The 12,657-nt window shown below is 39.5% G+C and overlaps 1 protein-coding gene across 1 annotated transcript in view; it reads left to right on the top strand.

Moving 5' to 3' along the window:
- The first annotated feature begins 403 nt into the window (after positions 1-403).
- TEK (TEK receptor tyrosine kinase) overlaps positions 404-12,657 on the top strand; it is a 78,113-nt gene continuing 65,859 nt past the window's right edge. Inside the window, exon 1 of the mRNA XM_070742473.1 lies at positions 404-775. Coding sequence (XP_070598574.1) covers positions 703-775 — 73 coding nt within the window. The 5' untranslated portion in view covers positions 404-702. The remainder of the gene's footprint in view (positions 776-12,657) is intronic.

Here is a 12,657-nt window from a genome sequence, read left to right as displayed (position 1 = left end):
CATAGGGATGCAAGGAGCTGGGTGGAGTTGCTGAGAATGATAGATTCTTACCCTCTACAGAATTTGGCCAGGAATGAGGACCAGGGTAATTACATATGACAAAGAATGGTGCAGAATGAAGGGAGGGAGGTATTTCCTGAACATTCAAGGACCAGCTATGTACTTACAGGTAAATCAAGAATTCAAAAACTTTTTATTCCAAACGGGAGCCCTGGGAATAATTATCAGATGGTGAGATGGAAGAGGAGGTGGAGTAGCACATTTTCACATACCATGTCTAGGTGGAGGGGTTTGTTATTTTCATAATTCTCCCTCCCGGAGGATGTTCTATTGTTTCTGACAGCACTGGCCATGACCTGGGGAGGGAGAGCTTACAACCCATTCCCCCTCCCTCCCTACAGGAGAAGCAAAGTTTTTAGATGTAATAGACGCTGCTCAGACAATCTCACAAATCCTGCTGATGAAGAATGACTTTAAGATCCTGCTTTCCCCATCCTAATCTACAAGAGGAAACAGGAAAAAGGAACTTAAAACTCCCATTGCTGAGACAGCTAAGACCTTGCTCTAGTCTACCCCAGTATTTCAGTGAATCTGTTGCTCCCTGGTAAGCAAGTTTGCTGTGCGATGCGAAGAAAGAGTGAAGATTGAGGCTGATCCCACGGAAAGGACCTCTGGTATTTCATGAACTAAAGTATAAACTGGATGGATATACTTGGAAAAGCGTGGACATTTTTAGCACTTCTTCTTTTCTGTGGATTCCGCCTTATGCTTTCAGGTAGGAGTGGGTTTTTTTTAGTTCTTTGCAACTTCATAGTAAAGATCTCAAAATCCTTGCATTAAAGTTGTTCTCTAATTGTCTGTTCACTTAACTTGATACGTGACAATAAAAAGCATATTCTTCATTAGCCATGATGTCTTTTGATCATTGGGATGTTCGTAAGTAATTTAAAAGATGTACTTTTAGTAAGATTTAAAAGTAATTTAAAAGATGCACTTTTAGTAAGATTTGTTCTACCAAATAATTGTTTAACAAATGTGTGGAATGTTTGTACTTTGTTTTGGGGCACAATTTAAATAGTTGTGCTATTAATGGTTTGATACTGTCTGTCTTGATTACGATATCAGTACTTTAGTTCGGTGGAAGTCAAGTCTTGCACATATATGCATTAATGACAAAATTAGCTTCCTTTGTTTACATGTTGACCAGCAGCCATATAACATTTCTTAGAATTAAAATTCATGCTAACGTACTAAACTCAAATTCGAGTCATATTTTTATTGTGATAGTCAAATGTTTTTTTAAAATGTTATTTTTCTTCTTCTTTCCCTGCCTTTAATTAATGGCTATATCCCAAGTATCATTCATTCAATAGCTTATCTCTGGCCAGCTTGCTTTTATTTTCCTAAAAAAAAGTAATGGTAGGAATTGAATGAAAAAAAATCACATAGTTAAACAAATAAATATGAAAAATTCACTATGCAGGTGACATGGGTTCAAAATTTTTGTAAGGATGAAATGAAAATAAAGCAGAAAGCATTTTATCCAAAGTATCACAAAATCTTATATATAACATTTCAGTACTATTTACACTTGACAATCTTATTTTTAAAAAACGCACCTATATTTCTTTTAAATTTCGGTCCAAAAAACCTTAGAAATAAAGAGTAAAAAGTGTTAAAGGTTATTAAGGTGTATAGTTAAGTTCATTCACTTTGGAAATACTTTATCCTTTAGAAGCCCCGAAGAAAGGTGGGACAAAAATTAAAAAGTACTAAACAATCTATATTTGGTGAAATTAAAACACGATTCAATCATTCGGACGACAAATATTGATTTCCTTTATATTCCAATATTAAGTTTTTTAGAATGTGTGTGCCACTATTTGCACGAGACAAAATTAACTACTTTAATTCCACGAATATCTGTAGGCTTAACGGTGCAGCATTTTTCACTTTAAATTGTAGCAGATGGTTTACCAGAGGGGAAGAGAAAGCCGGTATCTAAAGGGCTTTGTCCTTTCTATAAACTAAAACAATTCTTGGCCAGTTGTTAATCTTCACTGAGAAAAACAAATAGAGATCATAGATTTCTTTGTTAGTTTTAATTATAAAATCATAACTGGATGTTTTTCAGGAGGGCTTGCCGTCAATAAGTAGAAAATAGCATTCAATCTTTACTTTATGTTCCATAAATAGGGACAAGTACAAAAGAAAGGGAATACATTTTTTGAGAGTTTGTATAACAATGTAGAATGAAAAATTTAGAATGCAAATGCTGGATTTTACGAAGGGAGGGAGGGAGGGAGGGAGGGAGAGAGAGAGAGAGATTGTTATTTGTTATTTGTTGTAAATTATTTGTTCTCCTCAACTTTATTTTCCAAAATTAGTGAGGAGAGGAGGAAGGGAGAAAGACGCATATATCATATAATATTCTAATTTCTTTAAAAGAAGGATGAATGCATGGAAACATCATTTTTCCACATTGAACATTCATCATATACTACTTTATTAAATAAAATAAAATAAAAATGCCCTTGCTGGTTCATTATCCACTTGGCTTCCAGGTAGATATTGTGGATTTACAACCACAGCTGAGCCCAAAATGTATGTCGCTAAGTGAGGCCTTTTGTTAAGTGAGCCTAGTCCCATTTTACGATCTTTCTTACCACAGTTGTTAAGTGAATCACTGCAGTTATTCAGTTAGTAACACGGCTGTTAAGTGAATCTGGCTTCCCATATGGCTTTTTTTGCTTAGGAGAAGGTCGCAAAAGGTGATCACATGACCAGGGACACGGGTCTCTGTCATAAATATGAACCTGTCATAAATATGAACCAGTTGCCAAGCATCTGAATTTTGAACATGTGACTGTAGAGATTTATTTTTTATTTTATTTATTTATTCATTTCTCCAATACACAAATACATAGGAAGAAAGATAGACATGTGATAATATAAAAGAGGGTGAAAGTAAACTTAGAGGAGAGGATACATGAAAGGAAGAGAATATATAGGATAGTTGAAAGAAAGGAAAGACAATTGGACAGGGGATGAAAGGCACACCAGTGCACTTATGTATGCCCCTTACTGGCCTCTTAGGAACCTGGAGAGGTCAATCGTGGAGAGTCTAAGGGAGAAATGATGGGGGTTAGGGGTTGACACAATTGAGTCCGGTAATGAGTTCCACGCTTCGATAACTCGGTTGTTGAAATCATATTTTTTACAGTCAAGTTTGGAGTGGTTCGTGTTAAGTTTGAATCTGTTGTGTCCTCTTGTGTTGTTGCGGTTGAAGCTGAAGTAGTCATTGACTGGTAGGACAGTGCAGCATATGATCTTGTGGGCAATACTCAAATCGTGTTTTAGGCGCCGTAGTTCTAGGCTTTCTAGGCCCAGGATTGTTAGTCTATTTTCGTAGGATATTCTGTTTCGAGTGGAGGAGTGAAGGGCTCTTCTGGTGAAATATCTTTGGACATTTTCAAGGGTGTTGATGTCTGAGATGTGGTATGGGTTCCAGACAGATGAGCAGTAGTCTAGGATGGGTCTGGCAAAAGTTTTGTAGGCTCTTGTGAGTAGATGCCGCAATGGTCATAAGTGTGAAAAACCGTCAAGTCACTGTTTTTTTCAATGCTGTTTGGAACAGTCACAAAATGAATATTGTAAAGCAGAGACTGTTGTATTTCTGAGAGCAACCGCTGTCCTGGATACCAATTCTTCTCTTCTTGGCAAGTCAGGAGATTGCACACTTATCCTCCCATACTAAAGAACTGCTGACCCCCTGGCTCTGCCTGGTTTAGGTGTGTATTGGGGTCACACCCATCTCAATAGATCTGACAGCTTTCCCGCTTTTGTTCAAGTGTGATATCATGTTTCCTGGGGCAAGCAGGGAAGACAATGCGAACACGCCTTCCTCTAGATACAACAGGCGGAGTCCAGGAAAGCAGTATTGACATTCCCCGAACGGGGAAGGTATTAAGAGTGATTGCCCATTGGCAGGCTTTAAAAAACTGGCTTAGCCTTGCCCCAAGTGGGGTGGGAAGGAGGGGGAAGGAAGGGGGTGAGGTTTGTTGTGGGTGTTGCTGCTTAGGAGGGCAAAAATTACTCCACCCAAGGTGGAGAACAGGCCTCTGGGTTTTACTGCCAAAAGCATTAAATGTTTCTCGCCTCCTTTTTCCTCGTGTGACCTACGGGGCCGTGTTCGCTGCCAACGACCCCACCTCCCCAGAAGACTAATGCCAAGGGGACACAGAAAGAAATATTTTGTCCTTTTGTCCAATATTTTGTACACAACTAAAAAAATAAAGTGCTAATAAATCTGGGATAAAAGTGTCCGTTAATGGAACGGTCAGTGAGCAAAGCAAACGTAAGCCTGTTTTCCAGTCAGTAGCTTTGAATCTCTACAGCACTGTTAATTTACTAATTGTTTCTAAATTTTTATACCTAGCCTGCTTTCAAAATCTAAGGGACTTTGAAATACAACAACAGTAGAACTATCAAGAACAACACGTAGCAAAAATTACAAGCCAATTTAAATCAAAATAATTTTGATCTAAATTGGCTTGTAATGATTTTAGATCAAAATAAATACGGCAGATTGCTGTATATTTTGTACAGTCTTACAAAAAGTGAGCCAGATGTGGTCTCCTAAAGCTCAACATCTGTCCTCGAGGTGAAATTTGCAGGATGAGTTGAGTCTGGGAAGACGACATGGTCCAGATACCAAGCCATGTAGAGCTTTATAAGATCAAATGCATGACTTGAATAGAGCCTGAAAGTAATTATGATGATGATGTCATTCTTGTGACAACTGCGATACTTACATTCTAAAGCTGAGATTGATAAAGCAGCAGAAATGCACAATGAGAGGGCTGTCATTTGTCCTAATCTCAAAATAATGGGAATCAATAATAATAATAATAATAATAATAATAATAATAATAATAATAATAATAATTATAATAATAATAATAATAATAATAATAAGAAGAAGAAGAAGAAGAAGAAGAAGAAGAAGAAGAAGAAGAAGAAGAAGAAGAAGAAGAACTATACTACTACCGGTATTACTATAATACTTCTACTTGATAAACAATAGCTTTATTTCCACCAAACCATTGTTTTCACCTCCCTATTTTTCACAAAGCAATTTGAAATCTAGGCAGTATTGCTTTTGTTATCTGAAGATTTCTCCCACTTTCTAGTAGAATTATTCAAGCTTCATCTCATTCCATCTCTCAGGACCCAATTTAGGGTCAATCACAATCCCACAGCTACAGTAATTTCTACCCATAACCAGAGATTCTGGAGATTTCCTCTTCATACTACATGGTTTAGAACAGAGATTTTCCAACCTTTCATTTCTTAAATCCCATCTCTCATTTTATCAAAGAAGCTTCGGCTGGTGTTCTTCCCAAAGGTGCTTTTTCAAGGGGCAACTGGACTTTCTGGTTTTTCTTTGAAGACATTTTCCTTCTCCTTCAAGAAGCTTCCTCAATTCTGATTGGATGGTGGGGAATGGAAGGATTTATACTCCTTGAAGATAGCTGGTCATTTGCATTCATTTAGAGAGTCATTGAGGCTACCTGGAGGTTTATCTGTGTCATCAGGATCACCTGAGTGGTGCAAAATGGTGTGGAGCCTGCTCAATTTTGATATAGATGGGCTCTTTGACCCCTCTTTCAAACCAGTGGTCCTCTCTGTCCAAAATGTGGATTTTTCTGTCTTCAAGGGAGTGGCCTTTGTCTTTTGAATGCAGATGGACTGCTGAATCTTGCAGGATTAGGACTGACCAGAAACTGGATACCAAGAGATGGAATGGTAGGATAGGAAGCAAGAATAATTCCACTGCACAACAACAACAAAACATTTTTGTCTAATTCAAAAGAAAAATGAACCACCTTTGGCTGCAGTTTTCAATTAACTGGGGCAAGTCAGAAATAAATATACTCTCAAAAGCAAGATCCTGAACTGTAAGAGAGATTGCTGTGCCAGTCTTTAGAAATAAAACTAAACAAAATTTTAAAAACCCGTACACTTTTCTGAATCACAATCATCACTTCATCAGGTACATACAAGTGTATTGGTCTTGTGGGAAGAGGAGGAAAGTAAAGGGAAAGAAGTGTATTGCTCTTAAGGGGAAGGGAGGGGAAGAGAAGGAGAAGGGAAAGGAAGGGAAGAGAAGGGAAGAGGAGGGAGGGAGGGAGGGAGGAAGGAAGGAAGGATTACCTCTTATGGTGTTGTACAAATTTGTACTTGCTGTGACATATCCTGCTAGAGTTTATCCTGATCTTTGTTAAGTTGATGTCCAAGCATACTAAATTTTCTAGTACAGTGGTACCTTGTCTTACAAACTTAATTGGTTCCAGGACAAGGTTCTTAAGGTGAAATGTTTGTAAGACAAAACAATGTTTCCCATAGGAATCAATGGAAAAGTGATTAATGCGTGCAAGCCCAAAACTCACCCCTTTTGCCAGCCAAAGCGCCCATTTTTGTGCTGCTGGGATTCCCCTGAGGCTCCCCTCCATGGGAAACCCCACCTCTGGACCTCTGTGTTTTTGCAATGCTGCGATTTCATTAAGGCTCCCCTCACTGGGAAACCCCACCTCTGGACTTCCGTTGCCAGCGAAGCACCCATTTTCACGCTACTGGGAATCCCCTGCAGCATCACAAAAACACGGAAGTCCAGAGGTGGGGTTTCCCATGCAGGGGAGCCTCAGGGGAATCCCAGCAGTGCAAAAACGGGTACTTTGCTGGCAACAGAAGTCCGGAGGCGGGGCATCCCAGTGGCGGCGGTGGGTTTGTAAGGTAAAAATAGTTTGTAAGAAGAGGCAAAAAAATCTTAAACCCCGGGTTTGTATCTCGAAAAGTTTGTATGATGAGGCGTTTGTAAGATGAGGTATCACTGTAATTCTATTTTCTGCTTACATGTATCTTTGCAATTGCTTCCCTCATGGATTGTTCCTGCACAGGTCTACCATTTGCTGTTGTCTGGATTAGTGCTGGTAGTGCTAAATAGGCAGTCACTAGATTGCCTTACTAGATAAAACTATTTTTGTGAATTAGTTTTCACAAATCTGAAAGACAAAACTATTTCTGTCCTGTAGCCTGTTTGGAATTTAATTGGAAGTGGAAGATTCTATGGCACTAGCAGTCTATAGATATTAACTTCTGTATAAGGACATTTTGAAAAAGTGCATCCGTCAGTTCTAGAACTATCCTGCATTTTGCAAAAGTCAACATAATAGCTAAATTTCTCAGTCCATTTTAAATTACTGCTTTCAATAAATCTTTGAGATAGAAGAAAACCAAAAGATGTTTCCCCATCCTCAATGTTGAAATTAGTTGCTAGTCTAGTAAGTCACTGTACTTGGAATGGATGATGTGCTCTTTTGTTCTTCAGCTCAGAGAGCAGATAATCTTGCATTTCACTCTGGCTTTGTGTCTTCATCTTCAGCAGCCATCTGATGAAGGCAAATTAATCCATTTGACTTATTTTGCTGCACACTCCTTGCACTAAGAAAAAAAATATCTGAAAAGCTATGAGCTCATCTTCACAGCCACGTAATCACAGGATGAATGTGCCCCAATAATTGTTTTCATATGACATATTTCTGCCTTCTTCATAACTTCAGCCCACAACTGAGACAGTCTAAAGTTTCCTTAGCTGTTCTAGTTTCAAAGTAGGATCTTTCTCCCCTGCACACCACACTGTTTTCCTGACTACTTTGTTCCATGGATGTGATCTTGGATACCTCATTGTTGATGAGGTTGGCGTTCTGCTCAGAAGCTGGGATCTGCCCATTTCCTGTTGGCTACTTTAGATGGTTCCAAGTAGATCCTCCCCACTTTGAATTGTTGTACTTCTGCTGACAAGGTGCTTCGTGTGGCCATATCTGTGGTCATTAGGTGCATTGTTTTGCCTACCCTGATGCTGCTTTGCTGACTTAAATACTTCAAGGTCCAATCAGCCATTGTCTCCTGCTGTCAGCACAACCACCATTGTGATACTCGTTAAAGATGGAGCTTGCTTGTTCCCAGTTTATTTATTTATTTTATTTATTTGTTTTGTCCAATACACAATGAGGGTTTTAGTGGGTATATATCTGTATACACCTAGTAAAATACATGATGAAGGTTATAGAGGAGATACTCATAGTAAAATATATCTAAGAAATATTAGAAAAGAAGATATAGTAATAGAACATATCAATGAAAGAATAGAAGAAGAGATATAGGAATAGAAGAAAGGTATAGGAGATATAGGAGAGCAATAGGACAGGGGACGGAAGGCACTCTAGTGCACTTGTACTCGCCCCTTACTGACCTCTTAGGAATCTGGATAGGTCAACCGTAGATAATCTAAGGGTAAAGTGTTGGGGGTTTGGGGATGACACTATGGAGTCCAGTAATGAGTTCCACGCTTCGACAACTCGGTTACTGAAGCCATATTTTTTACAGTCAAGTTTGGAGCAGTTAATATTAAGTTTAAATCTGTTGTGTGCTCTTGTGTTGTTGTGGTTGCTCACTCCTGATTCTCTCCACATCTCTAGTCTATGATCTGCTGGCCTCAGTGTTTTTTTCAGAATAGCCCAACTGCAGTGGTATGTAGTCTGACCTTGGGAGCAGGACAATGAGTCACAGCCAAGGGAACTGAATGGGCAGATAAAAGGCAGCTTAGCCCATTGCAGGAATGTGAGCAAGGCCAGCAGCTCAGAGGGGACCCTAACTAGGTTCGGGGGCTGGAAAGGAGATGCAGGAAAGAAGTACAGGTAATCCTCAAGTTCCAACCATAATTGAGCCCCACATAAGTTGTGACATTCCCAAAGCAAATCGCCAAGTGTCCTGATATTATTTATTTATTTATTTATTTATTTATTTATTTATTTATTTATTTATTTATTTATTTATTTATTTATTTATTTATTTATTTATTTATTTATTTATTTATTTATTTATTTATTTATTTATTTATTTATTTATTTATTTATTTATTTATTTATTTATTTATTTATTTATTTATTTATTTAGATTTGTATGCCGCCCCTCTCCGCAGACTCGGGGCGGCTCACAACAGAATAAAAAACAATTCATAACAAATCTAAATTGTAATTTAAAATATTTAAAAACCCCATTTACTAAGCAAACATACATACAAACATACCATTCATAAATTGTATATGCCCGGGGAAAATGTCTCAGTTCCCCCATGCCTGACGACAAAGGTGGGTTTTAAGGAGCTTACGAAAGGCAAGGATAGTAGGGGCAGTTCTAATCTCCGGAGGGAGTTGGTTCCAGAGGGCCGGGACCGCCACAGAGAAGGCTCTTCCCCTGGGACCCGCCAACCGACATTGTTTAGTTGACGGGACCCGGAGAAGGCCCACTCTGTGGGACCTAATCGGTCGCTGGGATTCGTGCGGCAGAAGGCAGTCTCGGAGATATTCTGGTCCAATGCCATGAAGGGCTTTAAAGGTCATAACCAACACTTTGAATTGTGACCGGAAATTGATCGGCAACCAATGCAGACTGCAGAGTGTTGGTTAAACATTTTATGACCTTTTTTGTGGCAGTTGCTAAATAAAGTGAACCTATCATTCGTTAAGCGATGGGTTTTGCCAGAAATTGGAACTAAGCTCCAGTTTTCAGAAAAACATTGGTAAATTGCAGTAACCCTAATCCTGTGACTACAGATTGCTGCAAAGAGTTGTAAATGTGGGCTGATTGTCGAGCACCCAAAATGCAAAACTGGATCTTCAAAACGATGTCATCAATAGATTTTTGGGAGGTCGGCTGTAATTTCAAAAAGTCCCTAAGGTTGTAAGTCAAAGACCATCTGTACTTTTTTGACTTGCAAGATTTGGTTAATGTAAACTAACAATAAAGTAGAATTAGCTCATCTGGTCGTGTTTCCTATCTCATCAATCACGTAAAGTTGACATTAACTGACAAGAGGCACAGAGCATTTCTGTACCTGCAGTCTATTGACTTACAACAATTCATTTAGTGATCATTCAAAGTTACAATGGCACTCAAAAAGTGACTTATGGTCGTTTTTCACAGAGTTGGCCTTCTCCGGGTCCCGTTGACGAAACAATGTTGTCTGGCGGGACCCAGGGGAAGAGCCTTCTCTGTGGTGGCCCCGACCCTCTGGAATCAACTCCCCCTGGAGATTAGGATTGCCCCCACCCTTCTTGCCTTTCGCAAACTCCTTAAAACCCACCTCTGTTGTCAGACTTGGGGAAATTGATTCCCCTGGACCGTTTCCATTTTATGCATGGTCTGTATGAGATGTATGATCACTTTTTATATTAAAGGTTTTTAAATTGTTTTAATCATTGGATTTGTACTGTTTTGTTGTTGTGAGCCACTCCGAGTCTCCGGAGAGGGGTGGCATACAAATCTAATAAATTCTTATTATTATTATTATCTATACTAGAAACTGACATGCCAGGGCATTCGTGATAAAAACCAACAACCACAATGGCTATCATTACTGAAGCCAGAGCATTTAGATGTGATTTTCTTTCAATGGACAATTCTGTCTAAAGCATTGACAGTAATGCCTGGCTGCTCTTCTCAGAAAATGTTCCTACTTTGTTAGACAATGCAAATTATCTTGGTTGGGATTAACCGCCTTTGGGTCAATAGCAATAGCAACTATAAATTTATTTCAATGTAATTAATTCCCCTCAGGCTTTAAAGGCAAAAATATTTACATATAAAACCTGCCTCCACCCTTGGATGAGAGCCCACAACTAAATGTCTGTAGCAAATCTCAATCTTCTTGAGACTAGGAATTCAGAAATGTTATGTTTTAAAATACAGCATCTACATTGCTTCATTAATTAAGCAAACGCAAAACTTTCTCCATGTCATGTAATCAGCCAGTGCCATTGATTGATTGATTGATTGATTGATTGATTGATTAAATTTGTATGCTGCCCCTCTCCGCAGACTTGTCTAATGACTCCAGTTTCTGTTTGTTAATCTTGGTTAACCATCACTGATAGTTAGTGTTGGGCGAACCGAACCTGCACAATTTTTTAAATTCATGCTCCAATTCGGTGTTCGTGCCAAGCACCGCGAAGCACCACTGCCCCCTGCTCATCTGCTGAGAAGAGGAGGAGGAGCCGGGCACCGGTGGCAGCGGAGGAAGGCGAACACCGGGGAGCTGTCGGACGGTTGGGAGGCTGGGAGGGAGGCACAAAAGGAGCTGGGGAATCCCAAGAAAAGATTCTGGGGGCGGAGCTTTGACATCACGTATACCGGCAGGTTGCTTTCTGGATTCCATCCTCCCTCCATTATTCTAGTGCCACCCCCAGAATCCAGGAAGTGATCACCTTGGCATCCTTAGCAACCTGCTGGTATACGTGACGTCAAAGCTCCACCCCTGGAATCCCATTGTTTTTTATTTTTACGGATTTTTAATTTTTATTTATTTTTATTTTTACGAAAAAGGCCGCCGCAGTAGCGCCGCAAGCAAAGGGAGGTCCTTTCACATAAAAATAAAAATTGTTATTTTTACGTGAAAAGACCTCCCTTTGCTTGCGGCGCCGCAAACAAAAGGAGCTGGGGAATCCCACGAAGAGATTCCGGGGGTGGAGCTTTGATGTCACGTATACTGGCAGATTGCTAAGGACGCCAAGGTTATCACTTCCTGGATTCCATCCTCCCTCCATTATTCTAGTGCCGCCCCTGGAATCCAGGAAGTGATAACCTTGGCGTCCTTAGCAACCTGCCAGTATACGTGACATCAAAGCTCCTCCCCCGGAATCTCTTCGTGGGATTCCCCAGCTCCTTTTGCTTGCGGCGCTGCAAGCAAGGGAGGTCTTTTCATGTAAAAATATATTTTTTTAATTTTTACGTGAAAGGACGCCATAGCTGCGCTGCAAGCAAAGGGAGGTCCTTTCACATAAAACAATTTATTTTTATTTTTACATGAAAATACCTCCCTTTGCTTGTGGCACCGCTGCAGCATCCTTTTTCATAAAAATAAAAATAAATACAAATAAAAAATCCATAAAAATAAAAAACGATGGGATTCCACGGGCGGAGCTTTGACGTCACGGACCGTTCGGGTTCGGGTTCAGGGTTAACTTTGCATGAAGTTTGTCCGAACTCGCCGAACCTGAACACCATCACTACTGATAATACAATTGTACGAATAAAATGGGATTTATCAAAAGTAAGAAAGAAAACACAAAGCTCTCTATTTTTAACCTCATTCAATTCAATTTCAGGAGGCTCCTTGCTAATTTGATACCCCCTGCAGCCTTTCTGCATTGCTGAGTTAAAGTATTATTTGCCAATTAATTTGCAGAAAACTCTAGATTTGAAATCCGCTGCACCATCTTGCTTTACTGTATCTATTGAGACATATTACCAATTGGTATTACAGTACCTCAATTAGGCACAGGCTAGCAGCTTATGATAAGCAAAGCAACAGTGATTCCTCCAGTTTTGCTGTCTTCCTGCTTGTAGACATCACCCTCCGCTGGGTTAAATGCTGAATAAAATTAAGAAAACCAAAACATATTTGAATCGTGTGAGTTGAGCCAGAAGGAACACTTTTACTCAGAACTTTCCCCCCTTTATTAAACTTTTGCTCAACTTGAATTTTAACTTCTGATGATTTCGTGGACTTGTGCATGTAGAGGGTTTTTTTGACAA

The sequence above is a fragment of the Erythrolamprus reginae genome, chromosome 2 (genome assembly GCF_031021105.1).
Source record: "Erythrolamprus reginae isolate rEryReg1 chromosome 2, rEryReg1.hap1, whole genome shotgun sequence".
Classification (NCBI taxonomy): domain Eukaryota; kingdom Metazoa; phylum Chordata; class Lepidosauria; order Squamata; family Dipsadidae; genus Erythrolamprus; species Erythrolamprus reginae.
This window is presented reverse-complemented; position numbering and strand designations above follow the sequence as displayed.